The 23436-nt window shown below is 62.0% G+C and overlaps 3 protein-coding genes across 7 annotated transcripts in view; 1 reads left to right on the plus strand and 2 right to left on the minus strand.

The window, feature by feature from the left end:
* LOC119700469 (dedicator of cytokinesis protein 2-like) overlaps window positions 1-11551 on the plus strand; it is a 52294-nt gene extending 40743 nt beyond the window's left edge. The window contains exons 29-53 of one of the 2 annotated variants that reach the window (XM_038135642.1): window positions 921-1019; window positions 1134-1228; window positions 1887-1965; window positions 2067-2167; window positions 2299-2357; window positions 2484-2632; window positions 2861-2946; window positions 3627-3783; window positions 4066-4106; window positions 4245-4335; window positions 4419-4538; window positions 5078-5167; window positions 5260-5364; window positions 5840-5981; window positions 6164-6245; window positions 6912-6996; window positions 7116-7202; window positions 8355-8531; window positions 8659-8742; window positions 8823-8960; window positions 9282-9367; window positions 9765-9915; window positions 10157-10268; window positions 10644-10777; window positions 10867-11551. In XM_038135642.1, coding sequence (XP_037991570.1) covers window positions 921-1019; window positions 1134-1228; window positions 1887-1965; window positions 2067-2167; window positions 2299-2357; window positions 2484-2632; window positions 2861-2946; window positions 3627-3783; window positions 4066-4106; window positions 4245-4335; window positions 4419-4538; window positions 5078-5167; window positions 5260-5364; window positions 5840-5981; window positions 6164-6245; window positions 6912-6996; window positions 7116-7202; window positions 8355-8531; window positions 8659-8742; window positions 8823-8960; window positions 9282-9367; window positions 9765-9915; window positions 10157-10268; window positions 10644-10777; window positions 10867-10956 — 2640 coding nt within the window. In that variant the 3' untranslated portion in view covers window positions 10957-11551. The remainder of the gene's footprint in view (window positions 1-920; window positions 1020-1133; window positions 1229-1886; window positions 1966-2066; window positions 2168-2298; window positions 2358-2483; window positions 2633-2860; window positions 2947-3626; window positions 3784-4065; window positions 4107-4244; window positions 4336-4418; window positions 4539-5077; window positions 5168-5259; window positions 5365-5839; window positions 5982-6163; window positions 6246-6911; window positions 6997-7115; window positions 7203-8354; window positions 8532-8658; window positions 8743-8822; window positions 8961-9281; window positions 9368-9764; window positions 9916-10156; window positions 10269-10643; window positions 10778-10866) is intronic. The other variant, XM_038135643.1, reaches the window with a different exon arrangement.
* A 164-nt stretch (window positions 11552-11715) lies between these two features.
* LOC119700473 (BCL2/adenovirus E1B 19 kDa protein-interacting protein 3-like) lies at window positions 11716-13828 on the minus strand. Of its 3 annotated transcripts, XM_038135650.1 has the most exons (6): window positions 13494-13828; window positions 12818-12947; window positions 12600-12729; window positions 12431-12525; window positions 12201-12350; window positions 11716-12029 (listed from the first exon to the last, which is right to left on the minus strand). In XM_038135650.1, exons 1-6 carry the CDS (start codon window positions 13579-13581, stop codon window positions 11981-11983), a joined length of 642 nt encoding a protein of 213 aa, XP_037991578.1. In that variant the 5' UTR covers window positions 13582-13828; the 3' UTR covers window positions 11716-11980. The 3 variants fall into 3 exon arrangements, with proteins under 3 accessions (XP_037991578.1, XP_037991576.1, XP_037991577.1); XM_038135648.1 differs by lacking the exon at window positions 13494-13828 and having other exon boundaries at window positions 12818-13363; XM_038135649.1 differs by lacking the exon at window positions 13494-13828 and having other exon boundaries at window positions 12010-12029; window positions 12201-12322; window positions 12818-13365.
* A 216-nt stretch (window positions 13829-14044) lies between these two features.
* Window positions 14045-23292, minus strand: AUP1 (AUP1 lipid droplet regulating VLDL assembly factor). 2 transcript variants are annotated; one of them, XM_038135646.1, is made up of 12 exons: window positions 23074-23280; window positions 22657-22794; window positions 22077-22227; window positions 20848-21035; window positions 20295-20367; window positions 17660-17733; window positions 16892-16958; window positions 15708-15816; window positions 15454-15600; window positions 15156-15316; window positions 14924-15012; window positions 14045-14124 (listed from the first exon to the last, which is right to left on the minus strand). In XM_038135646.1, the coding sequence occupies exons 1-12, from the start codon at window positions 23121-23123 to the stop codon at window positions 14076-14078; spliced, it is 1296 nt and encodes a 431-aa protein (XP_037991574.1). In that variant the 5' UTR covers window positions 23124-23280; the 3' UTR covers window positions 14045-14075. The 2 variants fall into 2 exon arrangements, 1 of the variants encoding a protein (XP_037991574.1); XR_005256782.1 differs by lacking the exon at window positions 14045-14124 and having other exon boundaries at window positions 17665-17733; window positions 23074-23292.
* Between the last annotated feature and the right edge of the window lie 144 nt (window positions 23293-23436).

The raw sequence follows: 23436 nt of genomic DNA on the forward strand, positions 1-23436 counted from the left end.
CCGCTGCAGCTCTCGGTGGGCTGCGCCCCATCCCGAGGAGCTCCCGGGGCTGCCCGCGGGCTGGTGGCGCGAAGCTTGGGCGCCAGCAGCGCTCCCATCCCTCCCCGAACGGTCCGCTTTGGTCTGCGTGTGCCGGGCGAGGTCTGGCCTGGGGCTGCCATGGGGAAATTGCAGAGCGGGAATGATTCCGTGCTCCGCTGGAACGCAGGAGGGAGCTCCGGCAGTGCCGGACCTTGCCGGGGCTGGAAGGAGCCTGCGGGATGGGCAGCGGTGCCCAGCGCCCGGTGCTGCCCTCGCAGGGCTCAGGCACGGCGGTCTCTGGGGGTGGGTTGGCACCTGAAGCCACCCACAAAGCTCCATCAGTGACACCGGGGCACGGCAGGGCCGTCACTCCTCTGAGCACGCCGGACGATGCTCTTAGCCCGGGAACTGCTGCTCTTTCCCGCAGCTTCCAGCCTTGGAAGGGTCTCTGGGACAGCTTTTGGGCGGCGTCCTGCTCGTGCACGCTGCGCTTGTCTTGCTGCAAAGCTGGGAGCTCCTGGAGGGGTGCTGAGGGCTCAGTCTGGGACCTTCCACTGGAGGCACTCCTGAAGGAGCCTGCTTTGCCGTTTTCAAAATGCCCTTACGTCCACAGATGGCCTTGAATTATCTCAGAAATGGCAGAGGTGCTTCAGCACCACTCCAATAACTCCTGCATCCCCCTGGCACCATGGTGGGTGCAGGAGCCCTCCTGTCCCTGGAGTGGGATGCACATGAAGGGGCCGGGAGAGGGGAGCTGGGGAAGAAGGGACCAGGGGGTGAACAGACCCCAAGGCAGTTTGGGCTCTGCGTTATGAACCCACTGGAGGAACAAGGACAGTGTCCTGTTCCACGGTGCAGCTGCAGGACGCAGCAGGGCCTGACCAGCTCCTGTCCCCCAGAGCCACTACGTGGCCTGCATGGCCACCATCCTGAGCCAGATGGACAAGGACCACTACAGCACCTACATCCAGGCGTTCCCCTCCCGGCCCGAGCTGATGGTGAGCGCTGCCCGCGGCAACACGGGGCCCTCTGGCACCAGCACCTCCCTCACAGCATCCCCCGGAGGGCACTGCAGCCCAGCACGGCTCCTGACCTCTCTCCCTCCCTTGCAGGACTTCCTCATGGAGACTTTTATCCTTTTCAAGGACCTGATTGGGAAGACGGTGTATCCTGGTGACTGGGTGGTGATGAACATGGTGCAGAACCGGTGAGAGGCTGGGAGGGACCGCAGGGGCAGGCTGGGGTGGCTGTGAGCACCTGGGGTATAACGTTTTTGCCCAGGGGTTTCGAGCTGATCCGATGAGCTCTCAACACCCCAACGTTACACCCCAGAATAGCTCAGCATTCCTTGGGAGGCATAAAAGGAGCAGGAGGCTGATGTGACAGCGTCAGGAACAAAAAAGGTTTAATAAAGGCAAAATAACAAACTCAAAGCGATCCAGGTGCCACAGGCTTGTGCTCCTGGTAAAGACACCTCACAAAAGCCATTTGGTTTCTTTGTTCTGTCCTTTGCTACTAAATGGCCCAGGCGGGACCTTTTGGCTCATGGCCAATTAGCTGTCCCCAAACTTGAGGTGAAGTCCCCAAGGTCCTATCAGTGATTTTCCTTCCTCATCACTGGGAGAAAGTTCTGGGCTCTTTCCTTTTTGGGGGACAGAGGAAGGTTCTGTCACTCTGTCCATAGGGGGCACATTCCTACACTGGGGTGCCTCGGGGCAGGTGGAGCCAGGTCCAATGCGGGACTGCTGTGCTGGACTGAGGGGGGGCAGAAAGGATCTCACCCCCTGTGTGTGATGATGGTGGGCACAGCAGGCTGGGCCCTGGGCTCGCTGGTGCTGCCCTCACTCCGTGCTCACTCTCCCCAGGGAGTTCCTGCGTGCCATCAACCACTTTGCCACCACCTTGACCGAGATGTTCCTGAGCGACAGTGACTTCGAGCTGCAGGTGGGCGAGCACTGCCTCAGTCCTGCTTCGGGCCGGGCGGGTCAGGAGCGGACCCCACCGTGCCACCCAGCCTGGCACTCATCCCTCTGCTTCCACTGCAGCTTTGGAACAATTATTTCCACCTGGCCGTGGCTTTCCTCACCCAGGACTCCCTGCAGCTGGAGAACTTCTCCCCGGGCAAACGCAACAGTATCCTGGCCAAGTGAGTCCCCACCCCGCCTGGCCAGCCCCCCCTCGGGTCCCGGCCCCGAGGACAGGGATTTTGGGATGAGCCAGCTGTTGTGGGCACAGCCGGGGCTGCAGAGCGATGCTGACTGCCCTCTGTCCCGGCAGGTACGGGGACATGAGGGCCACGATCGGAGCGTCCATCCGGGACATGTGGTACAGCCTCGGTGAGCAGCGGTTTTGGGGTCTCTGGGCTGATGTCCGTCAGCACTGTCCCCAGAGTGCGTGTGGCGAGCGGGGTTCTGCTGCTTCGGGCGTGGATCTGCCCCCCCAGCCCTCCCTGTCCCCCCCAGGCCAGCGCAAGATCGAGTTCATCCCGGGCATGGTGGGTCCCATCCTGGAGATGACGCTGGTGCCGGAGCTGGAGCTGCGCAAGTCCACCATCCCCATCTTCTTCGACATGATGCTCTGCGAGCACCGGCTCACCGGGAGCTTCAGCCGGGTGAGGGCCGAGGCTGCTCCGGGGCAGCGGGATGGGCTGGGATTGTGTGGGATGGTGTGGGATGGGCTGGGATGGTGTGGGATGGTGTGGGATGGTGTGGGACCGTGCGGGAACCACCCACAGCAGGAGAGTGGCGTGGCCTGGGAGCGGGGACGGAACCGGCTCTTTAGGGTGGTCTCTGGGGAGGAGCTGCCCCAAGCTCAGCCCATCTTCACCCCCTCTCTGCAGTTTGAGGATGAGATCCTGCGCAGGCTGGACAGCGAGGTGGAGGGCGGCCGGGGGGACGAGCAGTACATGCAGCTTTTCAAGAGCATGTGAGTGTGCAGTGACATGCCTGTCACCTCCTCCCCGGGACACGACCCTTCGCTGTCACCATTCCCTGCCATCCCACTGCTCCTCACGCTGCGCCCTGGCCCGGAGTGTGCCGCGGGGGAAAGGGAGCAGCGAGGAGGAAGGCTGGTGCCTGAGCCCCATCGTGTGCCCCCTGCACATCCTGCCCCAGGTGTTAGCTCTGCTGCAGGTGATGCTCCTGTCCCTGGTGACACCTCTGCCCCAGGAATTACCCTATGCCCCAGGTGATGCCCCTGCTCCAGGTGTTATCTCTGCCCCAGGTGATGTCACTGGCCCAGAGGTTATCTCTGCCCCAGGAGTCACCCCTGCCTCAGGTGGTGCCACTGCCCCAGGTGATGCCACTGCCCCAGGTGATGTCACTGCCCCAGGAATTACCCCTGCCTGAGGTGATGCCACTGCCCCAGGTGTTATCTTTGCCCCAGGAGTTACCCCTGCCTGAAATGTTATCTCTGCCCCAAGAATTACCCCTGCCTGAGGTGTTATCTCTGCCCTAGATGTTATCTCTGCCCCAGGAGTCACCCCTGCCCAGGTGGTGCCCCTGCTCTGCCCAGGCTTTGTCCCTGTCCTTTGCTGCAGGCCAGGGCAGTGCTGGCACTGCAGGGCTGGCGGTGCAGTGGGACCCGGGGCCCCCTCTCTTCCCCAGCCTGCTGAGCTGCTGCCAGAGCCACCCCGAGCTGGCCAAGCCTGGAGAGGACTTTGTGAGGCTGGTGAGCGAGCTCCTGGAGCGGTTGCTGGACTACAGGGCTGTCATGAACGACGAGAACAAGACCTACAGCATGAGCTGCACCGTCAACCTCCTGGTGAGCGCTTGTGCCCTGCTCCGGCTCCCTGGGGCAACCAGGGCTTGTTCCCACGCTTCCCCAGGTCCCCAGGGCTCCTAGGGCTCGTCCCTGCATCTCCCCAAGTCCCCACGGTGCCCCTGGCACAGCAGAGCCACGTGGTGCCAGAGCAGCTGCCCAGGGCCACGTCCCCTGTGTGGGGACAGTCCTGGCAGCGCCGTGACCCGGAGGGTGGCTGTGTGAGGGGCTGTGGCGTGTGTCACTCCTGCGGCCGCTCAAACAGCCTCGCCTGCCTTTCCACAGAACTTCTACAAGGAGATTGACCGCCAGGCCATGTACATCAGGTGAGCGCAGCCCTGGGATCACCGGCACCACCTGGGGTGGGGGGTCCTGGGCATTCCCAGGGGCATGGCCTTGGCACAGTGGCTTGGGGGAAAGGGTGATGGTGCCCTTGTGCCCCACACGTGGCTCCGTCACTCCAGGTACCTGTACAAGCTGAAGGACCTGCACATCAGCTACGAGAACTACACGGAGGGAGCCTACACGCTGCTGCTGCACGCCCGGCTGCTCACGGTGGGCACGGGGGGCTCGGGGGGCCTGGCAGGAGTGGGCAGCCCTGTGGGCTTGCTGTGACGGGTGCCCAATCCCTCGTGCAGTGGTCAGAGGAGTCGAATGCAGCCCCTGTGCCAGGCCCCCACGGCCTCCACCTGCACACTCAGCGCCAGCTGAAGGAGGCTCTGTACAACCAGATCATCGAGTACTTCGACCAGGGCAAGGTGAGCGTGGCCATCTGCCCCTACAGACCCTACAGCCTCTGAAACCCCAAAACTGGACGGAGCTGGGCTGGATTAGGGCAAGCCTGGCCCCCTTGCTTCCAATTCCCCCCTGTTTCATGCTCCCAGATCCCATTCTCAGCACAGCCCCTCACTCCCCACTGCTGTAGAAGGGCTGGAGCTGCCTGCAGCGAGTCTGGGCTGGATGGTTCACCCCACAGCCATTGTCCCTCATCCCATCCCTGTCCCATCCCCTGTCCCATCTCAGCCCAGCCCGGTCCTCGTACTGCCAGGGGTCAGAAGCTTGGACATCTCTGGGCAAAGGCTTGATGGGGTCAGCTGGGGGCTCCAGGGCTGGGGATGGTGGGAAGCCACGTTCTTCTGCTGCCCACTGTCCCCACAGGAGAGCCCTCTCCCCCTCCTCACAGGGGGGCAGGGGTGCAGGTGCCCCCACAGGCAGGGTGGTCTCTGCTGGAAGCCCCTGGTGCTTCCCCAGTTCACCCTGCACTGGGGGGCCCTGTCCTGGCCCCTCTCTCCTCCAGATGTGGGAAGAAGCCATCCACATCTGCAAGGAGCTGGCGGAGCAGTACGAGAGCCACGTGTTCGACTACGAAATGCTGAGTGACATCCTGGTGGGTGCCTGGCGGGGCGGGACAAGCTGGGGGGAATAGTGGGGGATCCACAGGGCTCCATGCTGCCCTCATCCTGCCCCTCTCCTCTGCAGCAGCGAGAAGCCAAGTTCTATGAGAAGATCCTGAAGGTGCTGCGGCCCAGCCCGGACTACTTTGCCGTGGGGTACTACGGGCAGGGCTTCCCCACCTTCCTCAGGGTAAGCAGAGCCAGGAGCAGCTCCACAGCTGCCACCTCGATAGCCAAGGAGCCCCACTCCTCACTGGTCTCCACCCCACTCCTCGCTGGTCTCCACCCAGGTGTGGAGCTGTGGATCACAACTCCCTGAGTGTCATCATCCAGCCTGCTCCTTACCCAGCATCTGTCCCATCCAGGGGACATCCCGAGGGCAGATGGTTTGCAGATGGTTTGCAGTCACTCTGCCCCCATCCACCCATGCTGCCACACCCTCGTAGAAGCCACCAGATTTGTCACACAGGGTCTGACCTCAGTGACATTGCTTGGCCGGCACCAATCCTGATTCTCTGTGTGCCTTCTTCCTTTTTCTTCTAGTCCCTGGGTTTGGGGAGATATTTTTTTCCTGGATAGGGGTGACTCCTGCTTGGCAGGAGAGCCTTATCAGCACCAGTGCTCTGGGTGGCACAGGGATGAGCTGTCACCTTCCCACCCTGCAGAACAAGGTCTTCATCTACCGGGGCAAGGAGTACGAGCGGCGCGAGGACTTTGAGATGCAGCTGCTGAGCCCCTTCCCCAATGCCGAGAAGCTGAAGAGCACATCTCCCCCCGGCCAGGACATCACGGACTCCCCGGGGCAGTGTATCCTCTGCACGCACGGGGACGGGGCTGGGAGCGTGGCCTGGGCTCTGTCCATCACCGTCCATGAGGGAATTCCTTAAAAGCCTCTCTGTCCCCCTGGGGATCCCCTCTGGGGCTCTGGAGGCCCTGTCCCCAGCAGCCCTGCCCCGCAGTGTGTGCCCGTGGCTCCTTCACTCCCTCAGACATCCAGTGCTTCACCGTGCAGCCGGCAGAGGAGGCCAGGGCACGGCTCAGGGGCTGCAGCGTCCCGGAGCAGGTCAGCAAGTGAGTGTCCATCCCTGGGAGTGCACTCACCCAGTGAGTGTCCATCCCTGTGAGTGCACTCACCCAGTGAGTGTCCATCCCTGGGAGTGCACTCACCAAGTGAGTGTCCATCCCTGGGAGTGCACTCACCCAGTGAGTGTCCATCCCTGGGAGTGCACTCACCCAGTGAGTGTCCATCCCTGGGAGTGCACTCACCCAGTGAGTGTCCATCCCTGTGAATGCACTCACCCAGTGAGTGTCCATCCCTGTGAATGCACTCACCCAGTGAGTGTCTATCCCTGTGAGTGCACTCACGCAGTGAGTGTCCATCCCTGTGAGTGCACTCACCAAGTGAGTGTCCATCCCTGGGAGTGCACTCACCAAGAGAGTGTCCATCCATGGGAGTGCACTCACCAAGAGAGTGTCCATCCCTGGGAGTGCACTCACCCAGTGAGTGTCCAGCACGGGGAGCCCCTGTGAGTGCACTCACCCAGTGAGTGTCTATCCTTGTGAGTGCACTCACCCAGTGAGTGTCCATCCCTGGGAGTGCACTCACCCAGTGAGTGTCCATCCCTGTGAATGCACTCACCCAGTGAGTGTCCATCCCTGGGAGTGCACTCACCCAGTGAGTGTCTATCCCTGTGAGTGCACTCACCAAGAGAGTGTCTATCCCTTCCCTCCCCACAGCTTCTACAAAGCCAACCACGTCCAGAGGTTCAGCTACTCCCGGCCTTTCAAGAGGGGCCCGAGTGATCCCGACAATGAATTTGCAGTGAGTGCAGGGAGGAGCTGCCAGGACCCTCAGCTGGGGCGGCCCTGGAGCCCCCCATGCCATGGGGCAGCCAGGGCTGATGGGAGAAGGGTGGGGAGTGACTGCTGCTCTTCCCCCAGAACATGTGGATCGAGAGGACAACCTTCAGGACAGCCTATCCCCTGCCGGGCATCCTGCGCTGGTTTGTTGTCACCTCCACTGAAACGGTGAGCAGGGGGCTGGGGGGCAGCAGGGCTGTCCCAGGATCCTGGTGGATGCTCCAGCCCTGCCAGGAGCTCAAGCTGGGGATGGGGAGCGTGTCCCTGTGCCGTGCTCCGTGGGCAGCAGGGACAGTGGGTGGCCTTTGCTCCTCTGTCGGAGGCGAATGCTTGGTCAGCATCCAGGGAGTCTCAGGAACCATGGCAGTGGAGATGTGATGTGCCCTGGTGGGCTGTCACAGGATGTCCTTATGGGCTGTCACAGGGTGCTCTGATGGGCTGTCACAGGGTGTCCTGCCTGGGCTGTCACGGGATGTCCTGGCTGGGCTGTCACAGGGTGTCCTGGTGGGTGTCACAGGGTGCCCTGGCTGGGCTGTCACAGGGTGTCCTGGTGGGCTGTCACAGGGTGTCCTAGCTAGGCTGTCACAGGGTGTCCTGGTGGGCTGTCCCAGGATGCCCTGGTGGGCTGTCACAGGGTGTCCTGGTGGGCTGTCACAGGGTGCCCTGGCTGGGCTGTCACAGGATGCTCTGGTGGGTTGTCACAGGGTGCCCTGGCTGGGCTGTCACAGTCTGTCCTGGTGGGCTGTCACAGGGTGCCCTGATGGGCTGTCACAAGGTGCCCTGGCTGGGCTGTCACAGGGTGTCCTTATGGGCTGTCACAGGGTGTCCTGGTGGGCTGTCACAGGGTGCCCTGATGGGCTGTCACAAGGTGCCCTGGCTGGGCTGTCACAGGGTGTCCTTATGGGCTGTCACAGGGTGCCCTGGTGGGCTGTCAAAGGGTGTCCTGATGGGTGTCACAGGATGCTGCTGGCACAAGGATGCACAGCTGCATGAGTGCTGCATGTGTGTCTGCCATGGTGCTCAGGCTGTGCACCCCGCTGTGGCACCGCTGCACCCTCAAGGTGACACCGGTGGCTACCCAGGTGTCCTGTAGCCTCACTGCTGCCTCGTGCCCGTGGGGCTGACTCTGTGCTGGCAGCAGGGACCAGCACGGCCAGCACATCCCCAGGAGCTCTCGCGCAGCCCCAGGCTGGTGCCAGGGGTCTGAGGGGCGTCATGGGGTGGGATGTGCTGCCCCGGGGTCCCTCCTGCCGGGCTGGGCAGAGCCCACCCTGCCAGCCTCAAGGAGGAGGGGCAGCACTGACCCCTCCCTGCGCGCAGATCATCATCTCCCCCCTGGAAAACGCCATTGAGACCATGATGAAAACCAACGAGAAAATCATGAGCGAGATCAACCGGCACCAGAACGACCCCAGCCTGCCCATCAACCCTCTCTCCATGCTGCTCAACGGCATCGTGGACCCCGCAGTCATGGGTGGCTTCACCAAGTATGAGAAGGTGAGGAATGCAGGGGCTGTCGGGGCCAGCTGGGCACGGCCAGGGCTAGCACTGGCACCGCTCTGCCGCCCCCAGCCTGCGTGGAGCTGGGCCAGCCTGGCAGCGGGACTCAGGAGGGTCGTTGCAGGCTTTTTTCCAGGAGCTCTACATGCAGGAGCACCCTGAGGACGCAGGGAAGATCGAGAAGCTGAAGGACCTGATCGCCTGGCAGGTACCGGCTGCAGCATCCCTCTGGCAGGGGACAGCTGCCCCCGGTGCCAGGGAGCCCCACGAGTCCCCGTTGCCCCCCAGACCCCGCTGCTGGCAGAGGGCATCCGGATCCACGGGCAGAAGGTGACAGAGGACCTGCGGCCGTTCCACGAGCGCATGGAGCAGTGCTTCGAGCAGCTGCGGGCCAAGGTGGAGAGCCAGTACGGGGTGCGCGAGATGGTGAGTGCCACAGGCACGGGCGGGCAGGGCTGCGCCGTGCCTGGCACCGTGGGGGTGACGCCGGACAAGCCAGCAGATGCGGGGCAGCGGGGAGCAGCTGGCTGAGGCCACAGCTGGGGCAAGAACAGCTTGAGGAGTGCTGGGCGTGGGGGACCTCAGGGTCCCTGCCTGGCCCAGGAGGGGAGGGGGCACAGCAGTGCTGGGGGGGGCTGGCACTGGCACAGAAGCAGGGCCGGTCAGAGAGGGTACTGATGGCCCTGGCTGAGCTCAGGGAAGGACTGGGAGGCTCTGCCCTCTCATCCCTTCCCGGCTGTCTCTCAGATGTTCTTTGAGGACCGGCGGAGCGGCCGACCCCGCTCCATAGCCTGGGTGCCTGACTGGGAGCGGCTGAGCCACGCTGGAGCCAGGCAAGTGCTGCGGTGGGGAGCGCTGGTCACCCCTCTCATCCCCCTCAGCCCTCCCTGCTGAGCCTGCCGCACTCTGCCCCAGGTGCTTTTCTCCCACCTCCCCAGTCCTCTGCCCTTCCACCTTCCCTTCATGCCAAATGCATCTCAGGGGTCTGTCCTGCCAGGTGGCCCTGTCCCTATGGGGGGCATGGAGGAGAGACACCCCATGTGCAGCCCCCAGGGTCACCTGAACACTGCTGTCACCCGAGTCATCCATTCCTGGCCCCCAAACCTCCCCCGCTGAGCTCTGCTGTGGATGGTGCTGATGCCCGAGCGCAGCCGCTCCCGGTGATGCCCCATGGCATAGCCCTGCTCCTCCTTCCCCTGCTGCCCCTCACCTGTCCCAGTCACCCCACAGCACGGAGGCACCACTGACCCCAAAGGCTGCCCGTGGTCCCTCTGAGAGCGAGGAGCTCAGGAACGAGCGCAGGGAGCACCGCGCCAGCTCCATCTTCAGCTCCTGGAGGCAGGACTCGCGCCGGTCCATCTCAGAGCTGCCAGAGCCCAAGGTGATGCTCAGCACAGCCCTGGAGCCCTGCTTGCACTCCCCTGGGTGTCCTGCTGCACCCAGAGCGCCTGGCCCTGCCTGCAGCACCAGCTCCCAGCCTGGATGGGACCCCTGGAGGGGTTGGTGGCAGCCCCTGCTGCAGGGAGGGCAGAAGCAGGGGCTGGAGGGGCACAAGGCTGGAGCTCAGGGGCTGCCACCCAGCCTGGCCCTCGGAGGTGCTGAGCCTTCCTTCTGTGCCCCAGGACGAGAAACGGAGACTCTCCTGCAACGTGAGCGAGAGCAGCCTGAGCGCTGACAGGAAACAGGCCCCGCCGAGCCAAGCTGCTGCTGCTGCTGCTCAGCCCAACACCGCAGGTACAACCTGCCAGGCCACCTTCCCGAGCGTCCCTACAGCCCCGGGAGCAGGGCTGTGCCCTCCCACACCACCCCCAGCACAGGTCCCCTCACGCCCTCGTGGTGGCACAGCGGGAACAGAGACACATCCCCTGCTGCACACACCCTGTGGGGCTGCAGCCATCGATCCTGCACCTTGTGCTGCTGGGTCTTGGTGCCAAGAGCTGCTCCTGGTGGGAGGCAGCGCCCTGCTCCTGGCTGGGCTCACATCCCATGGCACCTCTGTCCCCTCTGCCCAGCAGTGCCACACTCCCACAGCATTGGGGCAGAAGTGCTGACCCTGTAACCCCTGGGGACACTGATGGGCCCTCCACCCCCCCTCTCCTGCCTGCACAGGCTCGTCCCTGTCCCCCACGGGCTTTGGTGGCCGCGTGAAAAGCGCCAGCAAGCTGCCACCGCTGCCCCGCAAGTTCAGCCCCGCGGTGTACGAGACATTCCTGGAGCAGAGCGATGCTGCCGCGGCAGGGAAGGTACGGGAGGGGAGGAACTGCAGGGGAGGCACTCAGGGCTGGCCCTGGCCCCCAGTCCCCGTATCCCTCACGTCCCTCTCGGCTCACAGGCGTCCACGTCCCCGAGAGCGGACGGGAACAAAAGCCTCAAGTCGCCGCCGCTGCCGCCACCCAAGTCCAAGCGACTGTCACAGCTCTGACCTGATGCCACCCGCAGCTGCACTGTGTGCAGGGGCCACCCGTGCCCAGAGTGCCCCCGTGCCCAGGCAGCTGCTGGACCCACAGCCCTGCTTGATTCTCACCTGCTGGAGCAGCTCTTGCAGCGCTGACACCCAGAGCAGAGTCCCTGCGTGCACCAGGCACTGCCACCCTGTGTCCCACCAGCTCTGGCTACTGCCACCCTCCAGGTGTCCCCTGGAGCCACGCTGAGCTCCCACATGTGCAGGCTCTCCCTCCACCCAAGCTGCCCGCGGACTGTGCCAGTGGCAGGGAGCAGTGCCTTCCCCAGTGGCACTTCTGTGTGATTCCTGCTCCCCACTCGTGGGCCAGCTCCCACCCCCTCCTGCAGCAGCAGGACATGTTCCTGGCCCACGCTGCACGGGTGTGCACACGGGCCCCGGCAGCCCCACGCTCTGCAGTGTCACCTCTCCTGCCCACACCTGCCGCCTGCACCGGGCAGCGTCACAACCCTGAGTGGCCGTGCCACCTCTGCACCGCAGCCACGGCTAATAAAGGGCTCAGCCAGGCACCTGTGTGGGGCCCAGCACCCGTGGGAGCCCCAGCACCCACCCCTGCTAGCCCACAGCCCACCCAGGGGCTCATGCCCAGCTGGCACCACCCCAAAGCACAGGGGCTCGCCCTCCTGCAGCAGGGAAGGGCCCCAGGGAGCCCAAGGGTCACTTCCCGAGGCAGGGTGGGGTCCCAGACACGGGGAGGGGACTCGCTGCTCAACCCCTGAGCTGGCACAGGGCTCTTTATTCAGGAGGGCTCAGTTGTATTTACAGTCTGGTACAGGGGGAGCTGGAGCTGTAACCAGGGGCTGGGGAGGGCAGGGGCTGCCTGCAGCTGGGAGCTGCCACCGGTGGGTTCTGTTCTACAGGGATGTGGGATCAGCTCCCCAGGCAGGGCTGAGGGACAGACACGGGGCCTGGGAGCGCTCGGGCTGCTGGTGCCAGGCTCTCCCTGCATTCCCAGCGGAGCAGAAGGTGCTGCCTGCCCAGCTCCTCACAGAGGGTTGGCTGAGGAGGCTGCCAGGCGCTTCCCAATGTAGATCCTGGATTGGAGAGAGCGACTGTGAGGCACTGGCACGGGGAGCTGGGCCCCAGCAGGCCAGGAGCGAGGGGAGATGGCAGCAGACTGCTGGGAGCTGTGCTGCATGACAGCACCCAAATTCAGGAGCCTTCCCTCCTCCCCCAGCCCCACGGTGAGAGCTACAGACACTCACCCCAGCCCCAGGGTCAGCAGGTGGCTGAGCAGGAGCGAGGGGATGAAGAGCAGCAGCAGCTCTGAACTGAAAAGTCTCTTCTTCCTCCCCACTGCGCCTCCCTGCAGGCTCCACAGCACTGGCTGGGGGGAGCACACAAAGGCAAATTCCCTGGGAAAAGTTCATGGTTAACAGGGACGGCAGGATGGGGGGCAGCAGCAGGAGGTGCTGGTGGGGGACACGGGACTTACTCTGGAGCCAGGTAGCGAGGGCAGCGGGCGCAGGCCCAGCCCAGGGACGCTCTCAGGCGCCGCTGCCTCCACTTGGCTTCCTGTGGCACATCCCGCTGCAAGGAGACACAGGGCAGGTCAGAGCAGGGCCTGGGGGCGCAGCAGGGTGTGCCAGGGGCAGCTCCCTCACCTGCCGGGGGTGGGGGCAGCCGGGCTGGGGCTGGCTGTGGGCAGGCAGCACCTCGCTCTCCCCTGGCTGATCGCTGCCGTGGCTGGCTCCGTCGTCATCCCAGGCTGGGGAGCCCAGCACAAGCAGGGCCCTGCGAACGGAAACCCTCAGTCAATGAGGCCCCAGCACCAGCCGTGGCTCGGCAGGGCTCTGGAGCCCAGCTCCCCCTCAGGACTCACCCATCACCGCTCTCTGTCTCCAGCTGGGCCTCCAGCAGCATCCGCTCCACGTCGGCGTGGCAGGAGAACGGCGAAGGCGCCGGCTCGGGCTCCGGGCAGCCTGGGCCACAGCGCAGCTCCACCCAGGAGCCTGGGGGGGCTGTCAGCCCCTGCACCGCTCCAGGCCCACCCCCGCACCCCATCCCATCCCGGGATGCTGGGAGCCCTCCCTGCACCCCAGCCTGCAGACCAGCACCAACTGCAGTGGCTGACCCGGGACGTCCTGTGCACCCCAGGGCTGCTCTCCCGGTGCTCCTCAGCCCCCCGGTGCCCCCAGAGCACACCAGCCTGCCCGGGATCCCCGCGCTCCCCGGCCCCCGGCGCACGTCAGCCCCCCAGAAACCCCGCCTGGGCTCCCCACGGTCCCGCTCCCCATCCACAGTGCACATCAACCACCCGGGGCTCCCGGTGACCCAGACCCGCACGTGTGCACGTCAACCCCGTTCACCCCCAGGCTTCCCACTGTCCCATTGTCCCATTGTCCCAAACCCCCCGGTGCCCCGAACCCCCGGTTCCCCGGCCCGCCCGGGCGTCCCATTGTCCCAAACCCCTTGGTGCCCCGAACCCCCGGGTTCCCCGGCCCGCCCGGGTGTCCCGTGGCCCCGATCCCGCCCCGGTGCCCCGGTTCCCCCCGGACCGTCGTCGCCGGCTCCCGCCATGGCCCCGCGGGTGCTCCGCGCGCAGCCCCCGCCGCTGACAGTCACGTGACGCCCGCGAGCCCCCATGTAAATAAAACCACCGGCACCGGGAGCCGGTCTCTTAAAGGGGCGCTGGCTCCGCCCGCTGGGGCCCGCCAGCCGCGGCTCGCCCGGCCGCGGCGGCCCCGCCGCGTTGCCTCTTTAAGCGGCGCCTACGTGCGGCGCGCGAGCAGGCGTCGGCTGCGGCGCGTGCAGACCCGCACGGAGCCGGCCCGGCCCCGCCCCCTGTCCCGCTGGCCACGCCCCCTGTCCCGCTGGCCCCGCCCCTCGCCCCGGTGCCCGCACAGCCCGAGCCGCGCCGGACGCTGCCGCCGTTTATTTCCGCCGCCAGGGGGCGCCCCCGCCCCGCCCGTCCCGTCCCGCCCGCGCGCTCCCGGTGCCACCGGCCCGGCCCGGCCCGGAGCTCCGGCCAGGGGGTGCCACCGGCCCGGCCCGGCCCGGAGCTCCGGCCAGGGGGTGCCACCGGCCCGGCCCGGCCCGGAGCTCCGGCCAGGGGGTGCCACCGGCCCGTTCCGGCTCGGTCAGGGGCTGCCGCCGGCCCTTGCCGCGCCGTGCTTCTCAGCGAACCGCCTGCGGGAGAGAGCGTCCTGCCTCAGACACCGCGGGGCTGGGAGCACCGGAGGGACAGCCCGTGAACCCACCCGGGGATCGCCCGCCCGGCCAGGAAACCGGAGGACCGGGGACACTGCGGGGACACTGCAGCAGCCCAGGGCCGGGCGCTCCCTGGCTGGCTCTGCTCGGAGCCGTTTCATTCCAAGCTCACCCGGAGCCCAGGGGAACGGGGGCAGGCAGCAGGAGCTGCTCTGGGAGGGGCACGGGGAGGTCCAGTCCCTGCTGGGGACAATCCCGGTGGAGCAGGGAGCAGGTGAGGGCAGTGAGGGGCTGCCAGGGTCCCCCAGGACCACCCACAGGATCCCTGTGCCCCAGCAGAGCCCAGCCAGGTGTCCCAGTCAGAGATTCCCAACAGGACAGTTCCCTCAGCACCATCCCAGCCATCCAGTGTCCAACAAGGCCAGGCACACTCAGCTTCCCATCAAACAAATCCCCAATTTTCTGTAACTTCCTAAACCCTGGCCTCTTGTGCCAGGATTTGCCTCATGAAAAACCTGCACAGAGATCAAAGCCATGCCCTCACACCAAGGAGCATTGATGGAGCTGTCCCTGGTGCCAAACAGGAACACCCTGCCCACACTGGGGGTGCCATGGGACCCCAGAGAAACCCAGTCCCACGGGGGGAGACACGGATTACCCTGGAAAGCCCACTGGAAAGCCTGGGGCACCTCGGGTGCTGCTGGGGCCGGGATCTGGGGGCTTGGGCAGGGGGAGATTTTGTGCGGCCCTGGCACGGGGAGGTGTGGGGGACTCTCACCTCCTGGCATAGTCGTACAAGGCTCGTTTCCTCTCCTGCAGGGACAGGTGACGCTCCACGGGGGACTTTGCAAACTGCTTTGTAGCTGGCTGGAAGGGAAAGCACAGGAGCCATCAGGAGACAGGTGAAGCAGGGAAGTTGGTGGCTCTGCCAGGACCTGGCTGGTGCTCCATGCCCTGGGCTAGTCCTGACCACGAAACCAGCAGAGCAGGGGGACACAAACCCAAAGTACCTTGGAAGAAGGCGCAGCCACAGAGCCCTGGATGCCAGAAGCAGCTGCAGCCTGGGAGGTAGATGGGGCAGGCAGGTCTCCAGGCTCTTTACTCTCAGGGAAGAAGGGAACTCTCCCCTCCAGCAAGTTGGCAATGGTGGTGTCCACACAGTTGGTTTGGACTGCGGGGACAAAGGGAGCCATTAGAGTTTAGGACACTCCATCCTGGCTGCCAATGTGTACCAGGGCAGCGGGGACAAGGTTTCTTCTTTCAGACCACAGAAGGTGTCCCCACATTCCTGCTGCCGCCCCTGCTCACCCAGGTCTGTCCTGATGACCTCCAAGGGCACGTGAGGCAGCACCTCCTTGACCTGCTGTGCCATGGCCGCGACCCTCACGTCCTCGGGAGCACCCCCGGGCAGGCTGGGGGGCACCCTGGGCCGGGCTGCCGGGCGCTGGCTCGAGGCTGCAGGAGAAAGGACAGCGGGCACAAGGTGAGTCTGTCACTGAAAGCAGACACAGAGCCCCCCAAAAGCAGAGCCCAGGCTGAGGTTCTGCAGCCAGGATCCCCACCTGGGGCAAAGGGCAGCCTTTGAGCCGTGTGCCTCAGCCTCTTCATGTGCTCGGTCCTGTCGGCAGCGGTGATCCGTGTGGATACCACACCCAGCTCCATGGCCAAGAGCTGTGGAGCACAGAGCAGTCACACAAAAACACCCAGCCCAGGCAGCCCCTGCAGGCTGGGGAGCACGGCAGGGCTACGTGGAGCCATGGTGAGGGCAAGAGGGCTGGGAACTGATTTCTCCAGGGCCTCAGGGATGCATTTCAGCATTGCAGAGGGCACAAGAAGGATCAGGAGTAGCAATATCATCCTGCCAAAGCAGGCTGGCAAGGAGGTATGAGATGTCTGGAGCTGTCAAATACCCAGCACATACGGGCAGGGTGGAGAAACAACCGATTTGTATGATTTGTGGTGTTATAAAAATGGGGTGAAAGGTTGGAACTTGATGGGAAAAGCCCTGACAGCTGCAGAAGGGCTCAATGTGGGGTGGCAGATAGGCCATGAAATAACTGAGCTCTTGCAAGGGGCAATAAACATGTTCTACTGGAGTCCTATTTGCTGAGAATTTTAGACTTTCTGTGCTGACAGACTCTAACCCCCAAGAGAACACTGCATTTGACCTGAGGCCGTAGAGAAAGCTTCTAAAATTAAGTAATAGAACTGAGATTATGAGTGTGTAGTTTGATTAGAAGTGTGCAATATCACATAGTAAAAAATGTCAGAGTTTAAAGTTTTAGACAATAATAATATCTATAACAAAATAAAAGTTTTAAAACAAAAACTAGTCCTCCTTCTCCATGGGTTTAAGTAATATTTTACAATTACACAAAAAGGTCCACATTACAAAACTTAATTAAGTAGTTAATTATTAAGTTAAAATAAAAATAATTTAAGTATCATTTCTTAATTAGTTTTGCCTTAAAAAAATGTACAAAAATAAATACATAACCTTTTTATAACTTATTAATAAAATACTACAACACCCACTACTTAAAAAGTATAAATTAAAAAAAATAAACATCTAAGTCTAAACACAAAATACCATCTCGAACACTTTCAATCCCAACCTTAACAAAAAAAAACCCCAAAAACCAACAATGTACCAGAGCTCCCATCACACACACACGTCCAGAAATGCCCCGTGCCCACCCTAAAGTGCAGCAGTCCCACACATCCCTGTCCCACCCCACCTTCCTACCTCCTGAACTCGGAGCGCAAAGTCCTCGCTCCGCTCGTCTGCTCCTCTGGGGACAGGCGGCATCCACCTGCGTGGGGACAGCAGCACATGGAGCCACCCCTGGGGACACGCTGCCAGGGGCAGCCGTGCCATCCCCACCTCCAGGCTCCCTGCTCAGCCCACAGCTTTCCAGCCCCCTGCCCCGGAAGCAGCAAATGCCACCAGCCACTCCCCAAATCCAGGACGTGGCAGAGGACAGAAGCGGCTCACTGGAGCTCGGGTGTGACACGAGGGACCTGCAGGGCCCAGAAAGGCCTTAATGAGGATCTGTGGCCATTTCCATGGAAGCAGGAAACGGGTCACCCAGAATTCAGGCAGATAGAACCAGGGAAAGGCTTTCCTTTGCTGAAACACGCCAAGCCCAACATTTAATTCCCAGTCCCTTCCACTGCCCTCATTACAGCAAAGCTACTCGGGGCCTGGGCAGGGCTCTGGACCACCCCACTCCCAAGGGATTTTAGGGACACACAGAGACACTGGGGGCCTGCTGGGCTGTGCAGCTTCAAAAACACCCCTGGAAACTTGAATTAAACACCTGGAGAGGCTGAGACTCCTGTCCCTCCCCAGCAGGAACCAGGAACCCTCTCCACGTCTGGACACAGCCAGGCCCAGATGGTGCCGAGCCCAGCCCAGCTGAGGCACCCAGGGAGGGAGCTCTCAGTGCCACAGTGACACCACAGCCCTGCCCACCCCCAACCCTGCCCCAAACAGAAGAGAGAGACGTAGTACCTTACTTGATAAACTGTGAAGGGAACGAAGAAGGTCCAGAGCAGCTCCGTGATCCAGGAGGAGTCAGCCACGCTCTGGGGGAGAAGAGAGCGCAGTGAGATCCCACCCATGGGACAGGAGCAGGTTCCACTGGGGACGGAGGTGGGCAGGGCACACCTGAGCTGTGGCTGGAGGATTGGGAAAGTGGGAACAGCAAAGCCAGTGCAAGCAGGGCAGCTTCACCCTCAATGGTCATCACCAGCTTTCACTTTCCTCCCACTAAGACAGCAGCAAGACTTTCCCTCAGTATCCCCCCTTTCCCTACCGTCTGTCCCCTCAGAAAGTGACAAAAATGCCTGAAAACCTACTGGTGTTCCCTCAGAACCATCAACAATCCTCCTCATTCTAGTGGAAACAGCCTCTCTGTGATGTCCCAGCTCCAGGAACAGCACAAGAGGAAACTGCCTCAGGTTGTGACAGGAGAGGGTGAAGTCGGATATTGGGAAAATTCCTTCTTGGAAAGGGCTGTCCAGCCCTGGCACAGCTGCCCAGGGCAGGGGGAAGTCCCCATCTCTGGGGGGAGTTAACAGCCCTGTGGATGTGGCACTTGGGGACATGGCCAGTGGTGGCCTTGGCATTGTTGTGGAATGGTGGGACGTGATTTTCCAGAGGGATTTTCCGAACAATTCTGTGATTCTCAGACAGGCTTGTACCTGGGAGGAGGAGCTGTAAATGAGAAAAGCCCTGAAAGCCAGGCACAAGATGAAGAGAGAAGCCTCATCCGGATAAACAGAACCTCAGAACCCTAAACCCAAAGGCCTGGAGTGATGCCCACAGCCAGATTTCAGTTACACTGCCTGTGCCACAGAACAACACCCTCCTGCAACACTCCATGCAACTGGAGCTGGAGAAAATGCTCTCTTAACCCCAAATTTGGTGTTTGGCCCAACCCAGTGCCTAATATACATTGCACAATCATATAAGAAAACTTGCTATAAAACACCAATTGATCAATTCAAAATTTAACATCTCCAATCCTTCCAGTTTCTGACAGTTTAAAATCACCCCAGAAATCCACCAGGATTTACTCAGCCAACGTGCAGGAAGCACCAAGTCCTGCTCAGACTCTGAAGGTAAAATCTGAGCCAAGTGACTGTAACCAGCACCTCCACACAGACCTGCTGTGCTCCCTGACATGCAGGAGGGAAGGGATGCACAGACAGACACACAGCTTGTCACATCTCAGGATTTCTCAAAGGAACCAAACCCATAAAAGCATAATATATTCCTTATAAACTGTCCACAGCAGAAAAACTCTCCCACTTCTTCGGAGGAATCATTCAAAATGGAACTTATTGCTAGAAAACTGCACCTTCACCCACCTTGTGGCCTGCCTCAATTCTGTCTCAGCACCCCTGGCCTGCCAGGAGTGACCAAAGCTCTGCCAGATATTCCTGCAGTTCCCATCCCTGCACACATCCAGGTGACTCCTCACCCTGCCAGGGGTTCCTTTGGCACAGAAACACCAGACCCACGAGCGACAGCCGTGACTGGCAGCTCTCTGTAGTCACCAGATCGTAAATAATCTCAAAAAATAAGAAATTCAGCAAAGCCTCAGTGAGAGCAGTTTCCCTGCAATGCCTTGGGCAGTGCTGCCGTTGCCCTCGTGGACTTTACCCCTCGTGTGGGGCCACGTCCTGTGTCTGTGCCAGGGGCAGCAGCTCAGGAGCCTCCAGAGCCCTTGGCACCAGCAGGGAACTCGGCGAGAGCAAAGCAGACTGCGCTGGCCATGGAAGAGAGGCACAGTGACAGCCAGCTGGGCCACCAAACATCTGTCAGAGTGGCCAGTGTAACCAGGTGTAGCGTTTTGCCTGGGGGGTTTCGAGCTGATCTGATAAGCTCTCAACCCTTCAACACTACCTACACCCCTTTTCCTGGGTTTTCTTTTCATGACAAAAATCCAGGTGCAGGCCTGCTTCTCCAAAAATGCAAATACCAAGGAAAATTGCCTAATTTTGACTGAGGGCAGTCAAAATATTCCCAGACTGTTCCTCTCAATATGAGAAAAACTTGTTCAGGCGCCACATGTAGAGTTTTGCCCGGGGGTTTCGAGCTGATCCGATAAGCTCTCAACACCCCAACATTACACCCCAGAATAGCTCAGCATTCATCAGGAGGCATAAAAGGAGCAGGAGGCTGATGTGACAGCGTCAGGAACAAAAAAGGTTTAATAAGAGGCAAAATAACAAACTCAAAGCGATCCAGGTGCCACAGGCTTGTGCTCCTGGTAAAGACACCTCACAAAAGCGATTTGGTTTCTTTGTTCTGTGCTTTTCTACTCAATGGCCCAGGCGGGACCTTTTGGCTCATGGCCAATGAGCTGTCCCCAGACTCGAGGTGAAGCCCCCAAGGTCCTATCAGTGACTTTTCTACCTGATCACTGGGAGAAAGTTCTGGGCTCTTTCCATTTTGGGGGACAGAGGAAGGTTCTGTCACTCTGTCCATAGGGGGCACATTCCTACAACCAGGGCTCAGTTCTCAGGAACAGCAGCTGGTTCCAGGGTGCCAGGACACGAGGCCAGGCCACAGCACGGGCTCTAAAGCAGAAAGAAAAGCTGCACCCAGCCCACACCCCATCCCTGTGCCCACCACTCACCACAGCCACCAACGGCCTCCGGACCTGCAGGGCAACGGGCTGGACCTCATCCAGGATGGAGAAGGGCCAGGAGCTGGAAGGGAGGAATTCTGCAGTCAGTGACCCAGGAGCCACCTGAAGCCATTTTGTCACAACCCAGCAGAGCCATTCCCAGCCACCCCGTTGAATTTGCAGGGACCCCTGATGAGGGGAGAGAGAATGATACACCTGACTCCACCTTATCAGAAGGTTAATTAATGACTTTATTACACTATATTACACTATGTGACATTACACCTAAACTGAATCTGCCAAGCACTCAACCACACTGAATTTGGTGACTGTCCTGACACACACACACACACACACTTAGCCCTGTTAAGCCAAGGGAAAAAACACACCATCACTCTGGGTGAACAATCCCCATACTGCATTCTACTTTTGCACAAACACAGGCACTGCAAATGATAAGAAAATTTTTGGGAAGAATTGTGCCTTGCTTTTCTCTGTGAAGAGAAATGTAGCTACAGCACCCTGCTGGGGGAATTCCCTCTCCCCTGCTGGGGGAATTCACCTGAAGCGGAGCAGCCCAGCCCTGCCGTTGGTGGCCGCCTCCTCTGGGAACAGCAGCAGGGGTGGGTTCCCTTGCTGGGCCGAGTATTCCTTCAGGGAATCCACCAGCTCTGCTCGGCTGCCAGTCACTCCCAGCTCCATGAACCCCCGGGACCAGCAGATGAACCCTGGGGCACCGCTCAGGGCAGGCTGCAGGGAGAACAGGAGTCAGGAGGAAAGGAAACGCTGCCCTGCCCACCCTTCCACGCCCTCCAGGCCAACCTTCCCAGGTGGCAGAGGTGACAAAGTTGCTGCTCATTAGCAAAAGCCCCTCTGGGACTGAGTGACCTGTGTTGACAGCCCCAGTTCCACAGGAAATGGATTCCAAACCATCAGTTCAGAACGTGCCCTGTCGGCCAGACACATGCACTCCCAGCTGCCCGTGTCCCCAGCGTCCTGTCCAGCAGTCCCTGACACACTTGGCAGGACACACTCTGCTCCCAGGAGTCCCCCCTCTCCGGGCCAGGGGTAAATCAATGGCAGTGTGGGACACAGGAGCCACCCAGAGCCTGCTGACTCAGGAACTCCACACACAAAGATTTTACAGGAGAGCAGGGACAGCCCAGAACTACCCAAGCACCAAAGACACACAGCACCCTCCATGCACCCCCAAAACTGCCCACCCAGTGCTGGGGGAAACCCCACAACCAGCCCGGCCCCTTATCCAAAAGGCCAGAAAAGGAAGCAGCTGCTGGGATCTGTCCACACCAAAATCAACCCCCACTGTAACAACTGCTGCTGCTCCTCACCCTGTCCCACTTTTCCATGCTGAGCCCAAGAGTGACACTGAGCCACAGAAAACACCTCAAGATTAATACCCTGAGTTAATAAATCAGAAACTTTCCGGGCTCTGAAAGAGCCTAGAGGGAAGCTGGAGAGGGAATCTGTGCCAGAAACTGGAACGACAGGACGAGGATTAATGAGTACAACTGAAAGAGGAGCAATTTAGGCTGGATATTAGGAGGAAATTTTTGGGTGAGAGAGTGGTGAGGCTGCCCAGAGAACCTGTAGATCCCTGGAAGTGTCCAAGGCCAGGCTGGATGTGGCTTGGAGCCACTTGGGCTGGCAGAAGGTGTCCCTGCCCATGGCAAAGGGTGGCACTGAGTGGGCTTTAAGCTGCCTTGCACACACCAAATCGGGCAGAGCTGCCCGTGCCCTGCCCTCGGGGAGGAGCCACGGCCGTGCCCTCACCGTGTTGCAGGAGGTGAGCAGGCTGACGACGTTGTGGTCGAAGGGGGTGACGTGGTTGGCAATGAAGACCCTGGCGCCGGCCCCGCGCAGCCGAGGGTCGCTCTGACGCACCAGCAGCCCCAGCACGGAGCACATCACACGGACAATGAACCTGCCAGGGGAACAAGGATCCTCCTCGAGTCCCGCCCTCCGAAACACTGCGAGGTGACACGTCCAACAGGCAAAGACTCAGGAATTCTGGCGGCTGGACAAACGACACTGGCACCAAGCGGAAATGACACGTCTGGTGAAGGAATTGGCGCGGGGCTGGGACTGGGATGAGGGCAGCAAGTGCCCACAGAACTCCTGAGCAACACAGCAAGCTGATCCACACCAGTGCTCCACACCAGTCCCTGAGCACTCCAGAGGGGGCTGCCAGCATGGGCTTGGCAGAGGAAGCACCTCCAAGACTCCTGAAGACACAGATCCTTCCCTGAGCCAAGCCCCCAGGGCTCGGGACATGCAGGAACCGGGACGGCCCGGCCATCACCCCACACCCACCCGGGGCAGCAGCACCCCGGAGCCCCCCGAGGTCACACACCGGCGGACGAGGCTGTCGGGCAGGGCGCAGCTGACCAGGAACACGTGGACGCCGATGAAGACGCGCAGGACGAGCAGGCAGAGCCCCACGGGGGCGTAGAGCAGCAGCGCCAGGAGCAGGAACCCATCGGTCGGCAACCTGCAGGGGCACAGAGCGGCCGCGGCGGCCTGAGCGTGGCCGGGACGATCCCCAGGACCCGCCCTGCGGCCGCCGCTCCGCGTGCTCCCCCCGGCAAGTCTCCCAAGCACCCCCGGAGCGTCCCCGGTCCCCCCACGGGTCACCCCGACCTTCCTCACGGGGCTTTGCTGAGACACCCCCGCCCTCCCGCTGGCCCCGCGACCCCCGCCCAGGGTTCCCGCGGTTGTCGCGGGGCTCCCCCGGTAGTCCCCACGGCGCGGCCCCCGGGCGGGCGCTCACCGGTGCGAGTCGAAGAGCCGCTCGGGGCCCGGGGCCGCGGGCGGTTCCATCCCCGCCGTGCCGGCGCCTCACGGCCGCCCCGCACCCGCCGCCATCTTGCCCGCGGCCGCGCGCCCGGCCCGCGCGGGGCACGCTGGGAACGCGCCGCCTTCCTGGTCCGCGCCGCGCCGCCGCAGCACTCTCGCCCCGGTCGCGGCCCTCGACGGCTCCGGTGGACTCGGTGAGCGGCTCTGACAGTGGGGCTGCCCTGCTCCGCTGTCGCGCCGGTTGTCAGCGCATCTCGCTGACGGCGGAACGGTAACTCCCGGCGGGACTACAACTCCCGGCATGCACCGTGACAGAACGCGCTTCCGGCAGGCCCCG

The sequence above is a fragment of the Motacilla alba genome, chromosome 4, assembly GCF_015832195.1.
Source record: "Motacilla alba alba isolate MOTALB_02 chromosome 4, Motacilla_alba_V1.0_pri, whole genome shotgun sequence".
In the NCBI taxonomy this organism is placed as follows: Eukaryota; Metazoa; Chordata; class Aves; order Passeriformes; family Motacillidae; genus Motacilla; species Motacilla alba.

Bases quoted from the DNA above. Each gene is read 5' to 3' on its own strand.
- LOC119700473 (XM_038135648.1), bottom strand. From the start codon at position 13,245: ATGTGCACTGTGGATGGGGAGCGGGACCGTGGGGAGCCCAGGCGGGGT. The intron at 12,730-12,817 runs GTGAGTCCTGAG...TTCCGTTCGCAG, and splicing joins GAGACAGAGAGCGGTGATGG to GGCCCTGCTTGTGCTGGGCT. The intron at 12,351-12,430 runs GTAAGTCCCGTG...AACTTTTCCCAG, and splicing joins CCTCGCTACCTGGCTCCAGA to GGAATTTGCCTTTGTGTGCT.
- AUP1 (XM_038135646.1), bottom strand. From the start codon at position 23,123: ATGGAACCGCCCGCGGCCCCGGGCCCCGAGCGGCTCTTCGACTCGCAC. The intron at 15,601-15,707 runs GTGGGGATCCTG...TTTCTCCTGCAG, and splicing joins AAGGCTGCCCTTTGCCCCAG to CCTCGAGCCAGCGCCCGGCA. The intron at 14,125-14,923 runs GTGAGAGTCCCC...TCTCTCCCGCAG, and splicing joins TTGTACGACTATGCCAGGAG to GCGGTTCGCTGAGAAGCACG.